Raw genomic sequence first — 15,816 nt, 5'->3', positions numbered from 1 at the left:
GAGCCTACTGTGGCAGAGCACCTATGAGCGAGCCCAGTATTGCCGAGATACAGAGCCTAGTATGGTTGAGTGCCTATGAGCGAGCCTACTACGGCGGAGCAGTTACACGTTCCGAGCCTTATAGGGCCGGACATTTATTTTACTTACTATATTGAGAGAGTTGAGTTAGTATCAGCAGGTAAGTATAAGTCCAGGTCATTTTTGACTCCCAGTTACTTTCAGTTATTATATTATCAGTTCCGGTTCAGCTTTCAGTTATTTTATTGTCTTGCATACTCGATACATTATTTTGTATTGACGTCCCCTTTTCTAGGGACACTGCATTTCATGCGTGCAGGTTCAGACAGACAGATGGGTAGACCTCATCAGTAGGTGCTGCCCGAGTTCATCTTTATCGGTTAGCTTCACGTCCTTCGGAGTTGTCGGGTCTAGAGTTTTGTGTACATCTTGTCTATATATGTATATAGGTTATGGATAGGTCATGGTCCTATTCCGATCACAGTACATCCATCAGTAAAGGTTTGTAGATATATCCTATCAGTTAGTGCAGTATGTCGGACTTGTAGGCCTTGTATGTATATTTTGTTGGTTTGTCAGCTGTAGTAGTTATCACGGCCTTGTCGGCCCAATTTTATATTAATGTTTAGTCAGCGTTAATTTCCGTTCAATTTTATATTTTGCTTCGTAAATTGTCTTGCAATGTGGCTCATGGCCAAAGTATGACATTATATGTTCAGAGGCCCTTAGTCGCAAATTGGTACGCAATAATAGGTGAGGAATCGGGTGCCGGTCTCGCCCCCCAGGTTCGGGGCGTGACAAATGTCCGGAGGTGAAAGGTGTTTCGATGGCTTAGATTAGGGTCATTAAGGACAGGGGCGTATCTAGGGGGTTCCATGGGGCACGTGGACCCATGCTCCCTTCCCAATACCATGTATAATAATGTTATATTTTTTTAAAAAAAATACTTAAATATATGTGCGTGCATCCATGCTCAAAGTATTATGTGATGTAATAGTTACTGAGTCTACCTCTCTAAGTGAGGTTGCAAGGTCAAATCTTATATCAATCTTGTTATTTTTTCTTTTCTTTTTCCCCTAGAACTAGATACCCACGAGAGATAAGCATGTCTTTTGTTACTTTTTGCGTATTAATTAAGTACTTTTTCTTTTATTTCTTTTTTTGTTTGATTTATTTTTTCAAAATTTTCACACATTAAAATTTCTATTCTTCTTTTGTCACCGTTAAATCTTATATGATTAAACAAAATATGTATATTAAAACTAGTAACATTGTATGATGTAGCATATAACTAATGGGTTCAACTGATCCCGATATTTTTAACATGGATAATAGATATAGATGCAAGAGAAATATTTTTTTCTAAAGTTTTAATTTTGAACTTATAATTCAAAAGTGTAACGGGTGCGCAATAGTAAGAAATAAAGGTTGAACATGTAAAATGTATATCCTGGATCCACACCTTCTTAATAGTGCACCCATCCTGCCAAGATCCTGGTTCCGCCTCTGATTAAGGACATGTATGATAGAGCTAAGACTCGGATTAGGACAATGGGGCGACTCAGAGCATTTTCCGGTTGTTATGGGGTTACACCAAGGATGTGTGCTTAGCCCGTTCGTATTTGTTCTGGCGATGGACGCTCTGACACACCATATTCAAGGGGAGGTGCCGTGGTGTATGTTATTCGTCGATGTTATAGTCCTGATTGATGAGACGCGAAGTGGTGTTAATGAGAGCTTGGAGGTTTGGAGGCAGACTCTTGAGTCTAAAGGTTTCAAGTTGAGCAGGACTAAGACAGAATAAATGGAGTGTAAGTTTAGCGGCGTGTCGGGAGAAGCAGACATGGAGGTGAGGCTTGCCTCTCAAATCATCCCCATGAAAGGGAGCTTCAAGTATCTGGGATCGGTTTTCCAGGGTATCAGGAGATTGACGAGGATGTCACGCACCATATAGGGGTAGGGTAGATGAAATGGAGGCTAGCGCCTGGCGTCTTGTATGACAGGAAGGTGCCCCCGGAACTTAAAAGTAAGTTCTATAGAGTGGTGGTTAGGCCGACCATGATGTATGGTGCAGAGTGTTGGCTAGTCAAGAATTCCCATATCCAGAAGATGAAAGTTGCAGAAATGAGGATGTTGAGATGGATGTGCGAGCACACTCGGATGGATAAGATTAGGAATAAAGATATCTGGGGTGAAGGTGGGCGTGGCTCCCATTGAAGACAAAATGCGGGAAGCTAGGCTTAGATGGTTCGGGCACATGCAGAGGAGAAGCTTGGATGCTCCGGTAAGGAGGTGTGAGCAGCTGACATTGACGGGTATGAAGAGAGGAAGAGGGCGGCCCAAAAAATATTGGGGAGAGGTGATCAAGCGGGACATGGCGCGGCTGCAAATTTCCGAGGACATGGCCCTTGATAGGAAATTGTGGAGGTCGAGCATTAAGGTTGTAGGTTAGGAGATAGGAGGCTAGTCTGATAGTGTTCTGTTTTAGACTGCTAGTGGCTCTAGTTGTGTCCTTAGTACTTCATTAGGGTTGTCGGTTAGGTTGTAAGAGGATAGTGTGGAAGTATTTTGTCCTAGGATGTTAGTGGCTCTTGTTGTGTCCTTAGTATTCCATCGCGTATGTGTTATTACTTGTCTCTCTATTTTCTGGTTATTATGTTGCTGAAGTTATCTTTCTGGATTCCTTTGTTGTTACTGCTACATTGTCTCGTTTCATCTTATTATCCCGATGGTCTATCGGAAACAACTTTCCTACTCCGATAAGAAATGCGTGCACACTACCGTCCGCAGACCTTTTGTGGAATTTCACTGGGCTGTTGATATTTGTTTGTATCTTCTTCTTTTTCTCAAAAGTTTAAATTTATTTACTAGAGCGAGAGGGTACTTATCTATTTAATCTACCTTTCGAAACATTTCTTAGTTAAAAGTTGTGGTGGAAAATAGATTTAAAAAATAATTACCCATTCATTTTATCCATTAAGAAATGGGTTGGATAATAAATTTTTTTTAAAATGTATCAAATATGGATAAGATTCATAGTATCCACTTAAAAAATAGATAACTAATTAATTTAACTTTTACATTTGCAAAGACTCAAATTGAAAATGCCTCAAATTTAGAAGATTAAAAATTCTCCCAAAAGTCATGGATGATATGAATACCCATATTATCTGTCGGTTAACCAAATTTCCATTTGTTTCAATATGGGTCGGACCGAATATTTTAGCCGTTTTTTGAGTTACCATTCTCGACCCATCAATATCTGACCGACCCGCTTGTTTGTCACCCCTAATTACAAGAGTTGAAGATACCGGTACCTGATAATAAAAAAAGTAGGGGATGCGAGATACGGGAACAGACATAAAAAGAAAAAAGAAAAAAAGGAACTCGACATAGTAGACCTATCCTAGCCTCATTAGCACTACGGTTTTAAATTCTTCAGCAATCACTCAGAGGGACATGTAAAGCTAAGAGCTAATTGTACACAAATGCGGTTGACAATTAATTGAATGATACAATGCTCAATCCTAGATAAGGAAGCTTGAGGTTGATTCATAAAATCTATGCAATTAGTCCGTGGAATCAGGTAACATATTGTACAAAACCCCTTATGTAGCTTCATTTGGAGGTTATCCAAAGTACTGCCAAGCAACAGCAATACCCGCCACCAGTATCACTCTGAGAATCAGCTTATAACTGACTTTTGATGATGATGATGCGGACGATTTCGGTGGTTCCAACGGTTTTCCCCTCAATTTAGCTGATAGTTTGGACAGTAGCACGCCTATAAGACTACTGTCCTTGGTAGCTGCAAGCAGGCAGAGAAAAACATCAACATCTGAAACACACTTTATTACCCAATTGTTATATCAACCAACTTCATTTAAATTAGTTGGTGCAAGTTAATATGGAGCATTTGTCTCTTTTCTTGTTCATTTCATTTTGCTGCTAATAAACATCAAGATCAATATCTGAAACTCGAACTTGACCAATATCAACCCCGTTCCCACATCAAATTAATAGTGGTAAGCTATGTGAATGCGCTGTGTTCATTATGTTGTATCCACATACATTCCAGTACTACATAGTTTGTCATTTAAGGAAAATAAGGATTTTCTAGGACTACAGATTTTCCAATCCCACCCTTTAACCCTACACTGACATATAAATATTGACCAGAGTAAGAATAAGTTTGGCAAACACCAGCACGGTGTAAATGAAACAACAACAATAAGCCTTAATTCCAGGAAATTGGTAATATATCCTTTTTTATCAGGTAGCAAGTTGGTAAGTATCTTTTGCTTTCATTACCAGAAACTTTAAAGATATTAAAACAACAGAGTGGAGTAAAATATACATCCATGCAAATCCAACTGAGAAAGACTACTTTCACCATCCAGTAGAATCCCAGTGAGGTGTGCACTCTACTTATCAGAATTAAAGCAACATGATACTTATATTACCAGAGAGAAATTTACCTTTACTTTTCAGAAGCCTCTCCTCCTCTTCGACACGCCTACGTAGTGCGTTAAGAAGTGATCCAAAATATAGAGCAAATACAGTGCATGTAATTGTGATGACATTGTATGGCATGCTAAAATCAGGAGTGGTCAAGGGTACAAGCAATACTTCTGTGTACCATAGAACAGGGCTTTCTTCCTGGAAAGAAGCAGATGCTCAATAGGATGCATATTCAATACAATATCATATTACATAAGAGCTTCACTTGTTTAACAATACCAATTGGTACCTGTAGCTTGGATAAGAGAGGTGACTTGCAAGAAGATTTATCCTCAAATAAATGCAGTTTTGTCTTGATCTCGGGAAACCTGATTAAAGCTGATGGAATGTCAAAACCCTGATTAGCATCTGGAGGATACTCATCGATGTGCAGAAAACCCTGTGAAGAAATCCAAAGAAATAAAGGTAAAGTTAAACCGGTCGATCACTGGTGCTAATATACATCAATTTGCTTTCTACCTGTTCCATTAGATTCAAAATAATCTAGGCCTCACAGATACCTCGGTCAATTCCACAGAGATATAGAACAAGAAATTGGAAATATCACCGTATCGGTTTACAAATAACCATCCCTGGCCCAAACAGCTTTACAAGATAATCATACAAGCAGACAAAAAGTAGTTTAAAAATTTAAGACTACAGAAAGGCTGCACAGCATCTGACATCAAATCAACTTATAAGGTATTTTGTCTTTACTCCAAGTACAAATATTCATGTGAAGCCTGAATTATGTCTATACTTACAAATTTTCTATACAGAAACTCCAAACGAGTTATGTTTATACTCTATAATTACCAATCTCCTATCAATAACTCCCAAAATGAGATGATTAGATAGCTCCTTATCAAGAAAATCAAAATGAGATGATTAGATAGCTCCTTATCAAGAAAATAAAAAATATATATATTGAGATAATTAGATAGCCATCCTAGCTGACCATTGTTCTTTAGTACACCCAAAATTACATATCAACAAATTTATTCTAGATAAACTGGAAAAGGCAATACATACCTTATCAAACTCCAATGTCAATATCACCGAGTTCACATCACAGGGTAATCGCAATGCTATTTCCATTAGCCCAGGAGAAACCTTGTCTTCAGAAGGCGAGACATTTGTCCTTTCTATGACATCTGCTAAACTATGCAGACGTTCATCAAGATACACTTTGAGTGTGTGGTAATAAACCTTGACATACCAAGGCACAACTTGGAACACATCAACCCGTAACGAGCATCTTCCGTCCTCATCATCAGAAGAATCCGTATACTCACTTCTTCCTACAGATTTCAAGGAGATGGCTATTGCACCCCTTTCATTCCCACTTCCCATAAGGAACCTGCTAGCCTGCAAAGGTGCCAGTTGAGATGACCATGTCACGGGATGCTTCCACCTGAACTCCAAGTCAAATGGCCTTGAATCACTGCTATTTGCTAGAGAATATTCATATAGAAGGGATGACTCCTTGTGAAAGCCATAAACTTCTTTAATTACCCTAACTGGGGAATCAGACATTTCAAAGCTCATATCTCTCCAAGCTTGAGATACCAAATTCTTAACATCAGATTCTTGTTGCATAGCTGAAGTACTCTTCAATTCTGACACCAAATTCGGCTCTAATTGGACATACACGTTACTAGTATTTGAAAGAATACACCTTCCACTAACTTTTCGTCCAAACAACGAGCTCAATGACCAACTTGGCTGTCGTATTGAGCCAAATGTCATGCCACTTCCTAAAGTAACCGGTTGAAGAACAACGGTAAGTGTCTGTTCAAGCACCATTCCGGAAATTGCTTCAGCTAGATCAAATTCATTCGAGACCAAATGCAATCTCTGAGAGTGATAAAATCCTCTGTAGATAGAAGGTCTGTCCATCAATGCAGAAAGCCCAGCTTTGTCTCGGCAAGGAAGCAACTTTAGCCATGGAGTGAGGTTCTCTGTGCAAACAGCCTCACGGGGCAATGTGCCGTACCTGACATTTGTGGTAAATGACTTGAAGCTCCACCGAGGAGCAGAATATGCAGTTGATGACTCTAGGAAGTTAATAGAAGCACAAAAGAGCCCTGAAAGAGCATGGGTTAAATTTCTCCAAGAAGCGTCGACCTGATGTTGTGGAACATCAAAACTAGCCCACAGTTCAACTCCAGGTGGCTTCGCATTTCTACTTGAAATGGGGTCGTATCCACCCCAGCGTCCATAATTCCAGCGACCTTGTGTGAAGGACAGCTCCATTTCTCGAACTCTAAATTTATGAACCTAATCACACAATTGAGTATTATATTTTTATGAATCAACTGCTCAATTTACTCATGCACGCATAATTCAGTCCAAACTCACCTCACTTCAGCACTTACAACTTTCCAGAATAAAAAAGGAATAAAACACGAATTGCATGTTTCCTTGGTGTCAGATTTCATCCGATTACTTGTTATCATATCCCTTAAGGAAGGGTACCCATCTTCCATATTAATTGTCTACATATGCGACTCTTCTAGAATATCAATTAATTAATTACGCCTCAATCCTAACTAATTGGGACTGGCCATGTGAATCCTCTGTACCCATTCAGCTCTATTTGGTCCCGTTTTCATTCTAATACTAAAATATTTGGTCTTTCAAGGTAAATTAAGGCTTCCTTAAAGTTAAAAGTTGTTAAATCTCACGCTTATCTCCGCATGGCTTACTTAGAACTAAACAAAACTGACAAATGTGAGAACTAATGCAAATGTAACGATAACAACTACGCCTTAATCTCGACTAGTTAGTATTCCTATATAGACACTTTACTTTCATTGTGCTATGTTAGCATTCTATCTAATTGCATATGATTTTTCCACCTCGTCCCCTACCATATACAGAGCTAAAAAAAAATGCTAATACGAAACTAAATAAAATCAAAAAATATTCATTGAGATAATAAGAAGCCCAAATTGAAAGTGTACCAGCTGATAAATGGATTTGGGGAAGAGACTGTGGTGGGGTCCATGAGTGCGAGTTGGAGGGATTTTACTTTCGAAGTGAAAATGCGCCAACACTTTACGATCTGGTAATGGCCTCAACAACAGTGCTTCTGAGAACTCTTCTTCACTTTGTTCGGCAATAATAATTGACCCGAAGCTCTTAAAGAGCAGAATAAATAGCAAAATTGATCTTAATCGAACCATTAATAATGGGCCTCTTGCTAATGAGCGTTACCGCTGATATTAGTACTGGGGATATTTGAAGAGCAATTCCGCCATTAGAAGAGCTTCAACGTGTGTTAAAACTTAAATCAATGGTTTGAAGAATTTTGGATACATTTGGGGTTTTGGCTGGTTGACCCGTTTAGACCTGGGATCCGATCCCATTTGGTTTCCTTTTTTTCTTTTTCCATTTAAAATGTTCCCCGTCTTTTTTCTAATTGTTATAAATATATTATATTATGGATGTTCATTTAGTACTCCGTTGTAAATAAGCTTCCTGAAGAAGCTTATCCATATGGGACTCCACCGTAAATATGTTTATCTATTTAAGTACTCTATTGGAAATGAGCTTTCTGAAGAAGCTTATCACTTCGATACCCGGTTATGGATAAACATTACCACCGGTAGAAGATTATCCATACCGGGTATAATAAGCTTATCCTTTCAGTACTCAGTTATGGATAAACATTACCCCCAATAGAAGATTATCTATACCGGGTATAATAAGCTTATCCTTTCAGTACCCAGTTATGGATAAATACTATCCCCGGTAGAAGATTATTCATACCGGGTATAATAAGCTTATCCTTTCAGTACCCAGTTATGGATAAACATTACCCTCGGTAGAAGATTATCCATATCAGGTATAATAAGCTTATCCTTTCAGTACTCCGTTATGGATAAACATTGCTCTCAGTAGAAGATTATCCATATCTAGTATAGTAGCAGCTTACACAGCACCTTCCTTTCTTCTATAAATAGAAGAGATTTCAGTTCATTATGTACATCAGTTTGAATTCGAATAATTGTCACACCTCCTTTTTCCGCCCCCGCGAGGGTACAAGAGAGTTTTTTCCGATTAAAGGACAATCGAAACGGGATTTATTTATTTATTTTAGAGTCGCCACTTGGGAGATTTAGGGTGTCCCAAGTCACCAATTTTAATCCCGAATCGAGGAAAAGAATGACTCTGTATTACAGTCTGCGCATCAGAAATCCGGATAAGGAATTCTGTTAACCCGGGAGAAGGTGTTAGGCATTCCCGAGTTCCGTGGTTCTAGCACGGTCGCTCAACTATTGTAATGGCTAAAATATCTGATTTTAATACATGTTCAAAAAAAACTATAGTGCAATTTTAACTTTTAACCGCTTGTATTGTTATTATTATATTTTAAAGAGTGTGAACATCGTTGGCGGATGGTTTAGACTTTTAGGGTTTTTGTCTTATTTTTGTTTTGTTTTGTTTTGTAAAATGTAAGACAAAGGGGTTTGGGTCTTTTGGGTTATGGACTGGGTCGACCCAGTTCGAAATGGACTGGGTCGTAGGGAAGATTGGGTCATTTTTGGGCCTGTGGCTTGAAATCGAAGAAGAGGCCCAATTCCGACTTTCTTTATATTTTCGCTCTCTTTTCTTCTTTTATTTTTCTAAAACTAAATTATAAAAATACTTAAACTATTATTAAGAATTAAATTAAGTTATAAAAGCACAAATTAACTCCCAATAACAATTAACGCACAATTAAGTATTAATTAAGCATAAAATTGTATATTTGGACATTAAATGCTAAAAATGCAAACGATGCCTATTTTTGTAATTTTTAATTTTTGTAAAACAAATTCAATTACTAACAATTGTAGAATTAAATCCTACATGCAAAATGCGACATATTTTTGTATTTTTTATTAATTTAGCAAATAAACATGCACAGACAAATGCAAATAATTATTCAAAATATCACAAAATTACACACCAAAGAAAAATCATTTTATTTTTGGATTTTTTGGGAGTAATTCTCATATTGGGAAAAAATCACGTGCTTACAATAATATAACAGTTTCTCTCTATACTTGTCTTTACTTTACAGTCTTTATTTTATAACACGTTATCAGCACGAGACTCTGCCATCTCGAGCAAATATTTTGAGAGTATCTGAGGTAAGAACTTTCTTTTCCTAAATAATGTCAAATCTTTCTAAACTTGAATTTGTAGCCCTGGATATATCGGGCAAAAGCTACATGTCTTGGGTGCTTGATGTTGAAATTCATCTTGATGTGGTGGGTCTGGCAGACACCATCAAAGACAAAAATCAGGCATCAAACCAAGACCGTGCCAAAGCAATGATATTCTTACGCCATCACCTTGATGAGGGCCTGAAAATGGAATATCTTACTGTTAAAGATCCAGTCATACTATGGAATAATTTGAAAGATAGATATGACCACCTGAAGATGGTCGTTCTTCCACAGGCACAATATGATTGGACTCATCTAAGGCTACAAGATTTTAAATCTATCAGTGAGTATAATTCTGCTATGTTCAGAATTATTTCCCAATTGAAGTTATGTGGTGATAATATTACTGATCATGATATGTTGGAGAAAACTTTCATCACTTTTCATGCCTCGAATATGCTCCTACAGCAACAATATCGAGAGATGGGATTTAAAAAGTACTCTGAACTTATCTCACATCTTCTTATAGCCGAGCAACATAATGGGCTATTAATGAAAAATCATGAAAGCCGGCCTACTGGTTCTTGCCATTCCCTGAAGTGAATGAGACGAACTTCCACCAGGCTAAACGTGGAAAAGGTCGTGGCTCCAGTCGTGGTCATGGTCGTGGTCGGGAAAGAAACTCTAATCATGGTAATAATAATGCACCAAAGAACACTCCTCACCACCAGCAGTGGAAAAGGAAGGAACAAAAGCATGAAGCGGTGCAAGCACCAAATGCAGAAAATGCATGCTATAGATGTGGAGAAAAAGGGCACTGGTCACGTACCTGTCGTACGCCAAAGCACCTGGTTGAGCTTTATCAAGCCTCCCTAAAGAAGACAGAGAAAAATGTTGAAGCAAATTTTATTTCTGAAGATAATTTAGACTTCATGCATTTGGATGTAACTGATTACCTTGCACTCCCAGAAGGAGAAACAAGCCATGTAATCGGTGGTGAATATGTAGAAATGTAAATATTTTAATTTTTGTTATTTGTAATAGATAGTATGGTTATGTAATTGTTGTACATAAAGAAAAATTATGATTTGATAATGATGTTTACTATAATATATCTTGTTTATGTCATTTTGAAGAATATGGATAACATTATTAGATCAACTTAAACTCTAGCAGAGTTTGCAAGAAATATACAACCACAAGAAGTGGTTATATTTCGTATATCTCATTGTAATTATATTTTGTTAACTACCAGAAGTGGTATATGCCTATGATCACCAGAAGTGATAATTTAGGCTTTCTATGGTTACAATTGAAGATAAGCTACATAAATATTCTCTATATTAAATGCACGTCTCGATTTGCTCCTGAAGTAGTAAATATTTTAAAAGAAGTTTTGTTTTTGAGCCCCGGCTAGTTCACTTTCTGCTTTGTTCAAATAGAAACTATAGTTACTCACTTTCTGCCTTAGGTTAGCTACGAGCTTTTCATCTCTGTTACTTCGGACTGGATTTTCTACTCAGGATAACTACACATGTTGGGATGACTCATTTAAGATATAACCGGTTACTGTTCAGTAAAAATCGGATTTTCAACAATTAGCCCATGTACGAGCTCGTCACCTCGCATACACGGCACTCACATATCACAGAATTGTTACAATAATACTAAATCCTAAGGGGATTTGCCCCACACAAGAGGCATCACAATTTGATGTGATTAATGCGCATTCAGATAATTATGTTCGATTTCCTGAAGAATGAGAACTTTTGATAATATTAATCCATTCCCTGAAGTGAATGTGACAATACTAATAAGTTGGGTAAATATGAACGCGCTCTTGATGTGAATACATTACAATTCACCTCCAGAAGAGTTAATATAATTGAGAGAATATATACTCAATATTTCGTATTTTAAATTTGCTCCTGAAGAAGTAACACAATTGAAATTGCCTCCTGAAGTGGAAAAATATTATGAAGAGGAGTTTTCGTGTGCTTAAACAATTGTTTTACATTGTTTATTTGATTGTGATTTTCTCTCATGACACCAGTAGTGTCTGAGCAATATTTGTTAGTACAAAATGTATCAACAACTCTTGAAGAGCTAAATGTTTGCCTAAAGAATACATGACACCAGTAGTGCCAGATAAATATTAGATTGTGGATAATAAATGAAGGCTCTCGAAGAGATTATATTATATGATTATGGTAAACATATGTTGTAGTAAACCTGAAGTTTACTAATACAAATGGTTATCATATTGAGACTACAAATGATTGGAAGATTGATAATCTTCATGTTTCTACAATCATAGGGGTAAAATAATATGTATGTGAGAAGTTACCCGCCTTATTCTTTAATTTGTACTATAGCATATATCACAGTGAACCAGAAGTTTACTAAAACAAAAGTTTATGCCATAGTAAACCAGAAGTTTACTAAGAGATAGCACATGACATGATAAACTTGAAGTTTTCATTTGCCATTTTTAAATGAGCTATTTGAGAATTCAGATAAGCATATACTAAAGAACTAGAAGATTCTTCAGGAATTCTCATGTGTTGCTTGTTCTCATAATGAATTGATTATACCAGCTAAAGTTGGGACTAAGACCCCTGATTCTGAAATATATAAAAGGTGAATATGGGCCCGTTCACCTATCATGTGAACCACTTATAGGTGCATATATGAGATGGTTACATGTGCAATTATTGTCAACCTGCAGTTTGGCATTTGGAATTGCTTTTCTCAATTAAGAGCATAATTTTCAGATTATGAAATCAAGACAGTTCATCTTGATAATGCTGGTTTATATCCAAGTTGGTTTAACATTGAATACCTCCTATTAATGGTTAAACCATTGCTTATGAGAACAAAGCTTCATGTGTTGGTCTAAGATTTTCTAAATTGCATATAGCAGCACTTGTATGCATCAGATCAACAATATATGATAAGTCCTCCCTTCACAATTGGTTTAGGATCAGAAACCAAATATTTTTACTATCTTTTGTTGCGTGGTATATGATTAATTTCTCTACCATAATACACAAAGATATGTTTCCCAAAGATGATTGGGGATATATGTTAGTTTTTCTAACATTTGGGGGATGGAATAAACAGTTGAAAAATATGCTATATGAATCGAATTATCATGATCCTCACTTAGAAGATAATTCAAGTCGAATGCCAGAAGCATTTGCTGATCCAAAATTAAATATCATATTTCAGCTGCAAATGCTCCTATTAAAATTAAAGTCCCTGAAGGATAGAGTTTACTGTACGCATGAAGCGTGGTAGACCAATCGGTTCCAAAGGTAACAATCCTTGAAAAATAGTAGGAGCTAATGATCATAATGAGGAGGAAATAAGCTCTAGAAGAGCCCACGACATAACATTTCATGAAACTCCCGAAAAAATTCAGGTACCTGAAAATAAAGAAAGTGATGAGATTTCCACAAGTTATGTCGCTTCGGAACTGACACAAAATGATTGTCGACGATATATTTAATACAATATAGTGCACAAGTAAAAGATTGTGAGGATCGGACTAGCAGTCCAGACACTTGAAGATGTCATACCATTTAAATACAAGTCTTAACCTATATGACTTATTTGGCTAAATCTATATAAAGATCCTTGAAAGATTGAAAATGCCCGAAGCATATAATTCAAAGTCTTGAGAAATGTACTCGATCAAATTATAAAGATCTTTATACGGTTTAAAGCAATCTGTGCGCGTGTGGTATAATCGCCTCAGTAAATATTTGCTGAAAGAAAGTTACATAAATTATGTAATTTGTCCATGTATTTTTATAAAGAAAATGTCATCAAAATTTGTTACACTTGCTGTTTATGTTGGTGACATAAATCTTATTGGAACTCCGGAAGAGCTCCAAGAGGGTCTTAAAATTACTTTTATATGGACAAAGTGTACCCATTAAGTACACCAATGAATATTCAATCACTTGAAGTGAATAAGGATCCGTTCCAACCTCTAGAAGAGGATGAGGAGCTCCTTGGTCCTGAAATACTCTATCTCGGTGTAGATGGTGCACTTATTTATCTTGCTAATGCTAACAAAAGTGGTGCAGATCGTATTGGTAATGCAGATGCATGTTATTTATCCGATACCCATAAAGCTCGATTTCAAACCGGCAAGCAGGGAGGCATATGATTGAGATCAGTGATTCATTCGAGAAACATGTGGGTTGGAATGTGATAAAAGACCCACAATATTATACGGAGATAATGTTTCATGCATAACACTATTAAAGGGAGGATTTATAAAAGGAGATAGAACGAAGAACATTTCACCATAATTATTCTACATACATGATCTTCAGGAAAATTGTGACATTGATGTGCATCAAATTAGTTCAAGTGACAATCCAACAGATTGTCTTTACCAACATCAATTTTTGAGAATATGGTATACAAGATTGGAATGCGAGACTCAAATATTTGAAATAAGGTTTTCTTCAGGGGGAGTAAAATGCGTGTTGTACTCTTTTTCCCTTACTAAGGTTTTTCCCAAAGGGTTTTCCTTATAAGGTTTTTAATGAGGCAGCCAGCAATGCGTATTACTAAATATGTGTACTTTTTTTCCTTCACTAGGATTTTTTTCCCACGTGATTTTTCCTAGTAAGGTTTTAATGAGACACATTATCTTTAATGAACATCCAAGGGGGAGTATTATAAATATATTATATTATGAATGTTCATTTAGTACTCCGTTGTAAATAAGCTTCCTGAAGAAGCTTATCCATATGGGACTCCACCGTAAATATGTTTATCTATTTAAGTATTCTATTGGAAATAAGCTTCCTGAAGAAGTTTATCACTTCGATACCCGGTTATGGATAAACATTACCCCCAGTAGAAGATTATCCATACCGGGTATAATAAGTTTATCCTTTCAGTACCTAGTTATGGATAAATATTACCCCCGATAGAAGATTATTCATACCGGATATAATAAGCTTATCTTTTCAGTACCCAGTTATGGATAAATACTATCCCCGGTAGAAGATTATCCATACCGGGTATAATAAGCTTATCCTTTCAGTACCCAATTATGGATAAACATTACCCCCGGTAGAAGATTATCCATATCAGGTATAATAAGCTTATCCTTTCAGTACTCCGTTATGGATAAACATTGCTCTCAGTAGAAGATTATCCATATCTGGTATAGTAGCAGCTTACACAACATCTTCTTTTCTTCTATAAATAGAAGAAATTTCAGTTCATTATATACATCAGTTTGAATTCAAATAATATAACAGTTTCTCTATATACTTGTCTTTACTTTACAGTCTTTATTTTATAACACGTTACCAGTTTTTGTTTGGCTTCTATTTTTTAGTTTATTTTTTAAAGTACCTTGTTCAAAAATATTTATATTAGTATATATTTATAGCAATTTCTTTTCTTTTACCTAAGAAATAAGGGTTAATTGCAGAGTAGGTCATCGAACTATAATAAAAATAAATATTTAAAATAAAAGTAGTTTTATAATATATATTATATATTATTGAAAATTATATTCAATTCTATTATTATTCTGAAAGTATATATGCTAGAAAATTAATTTTTTATTTTTTATTTTATAGATAAAATTTATTTATTTTATAGGTAAGTCCATAATATCAAATACCTATTTTAGAGGGTAAATAGGTATTTGACAATTAAAAATTTGAGAAATCTGGTTAAGAGACCTTCTGAATGCTATAGACATAGCTAAGTGACTTTTCTATTACAAACTAAAAAAAAATGACTTTACTTATAATTTCAAATAATTGAGTGATCATTTAAGTAATGAACTCACCTCCATTAGTGATGAGTCCTAGGTAGGAGTGACAAACGGGCGGGTCGGGTCGGATATGGTTCGGTCGAAAACGTGTAATGAAAAAATGGATCAATTATCCGACCCGACCCATATTTAATATGGATAAAAAATGGGTTAACCGACGGATAATATGAGTTACCCATATTATTCATGACTTCTTGTATATGATCACTTTTTGGAAAATTCTTATGAGTAAATGACGTTGTATGGCCGTCCAAATATTTTAATAGCCCATATTTTCATCTTTGACCCGAAATGGCCTTTAGGCCCAATTCTTTTGCAAGTTGT

The 15,816-nt window shown here is 36.2% G+C and overlaps 1 protein-coding gene across 1 annotated transcript; it reads right to left on the bottom strand.

Annotated features, from left to right (window-relative positions):
* Window positions 1-3,368: 3,368 nt before the first annotated feature.
* LOC107801758 (uncharacterized) lies at window positions 3,369-7,929 on the bottom strand. The gene is made up of 5 exons (XM_016625143.2): window positions 7,485-7,929; window positions 5,551-6,798; window positions 4,769-4,918; window positions 4,497-4,677; window positions 3,369-3,826 (listed from the first exon to the last, which is right to left on the bottom strand). Exons 1-5 carry the CDS (start codon window positions 7,704-7,706, stop codon window positions 3,648-3,650), a joined length of 1,980 nt encoding a protein of 659 aa, XP_016480629.1. The 5' UTR covers window positions 7,707-7,929; the 3' UTR covers window positions 3,369-3,647.
* Window positions 7,930-15,816: the final 7,887 nt, after the last annotated feature.

Source organism: Nicotiana tabacum, chromosome 22 (assembly GCF_000715075.1).
Source record: "Nicotiana tabacum cultivar K326 chromosome 22, ASM71507v2, whole genome shotgun sequence".
In the NCBI taxonomy this organism is placed as follows: Eukaryota; Viridiplantae; Streptophyta; class Magnoliopsida; order Solanales; family Solanaceae; genus Nicotiana; species Nicotiana tabacum.
The sequence above is the reverse complement of the archived record's forward strand: the minus strand, read 5'-3'. Positions and strand labels throughout refer to the sequence as shown.

Bases quoted from the DNA above. Each gene is read 5' to 3' on its own strand.
- LOC107801758 (XM_016625143.2), bottom strand. From the start codon at position 7,706: ATGGTTCGATTAAGATCAATTTTGCTATTTATTCTGCTCTTTAAGAGC. The intron at 4,678-4,768 runs GTACCAATTGGT...GCTTCTTTCCAG, and splicing joins CTCTCTTATCCAAGCTACAG to GAAGAAAGCCCTGTTCTATG. The intron at 3,827-4,496 runs GTAAATTTCTCT...GCCTGCTTGCAG, and splicing joins GAGGCTTCTGAAAAGTAAAG to CTACCAAGGACAGTAGTCTT.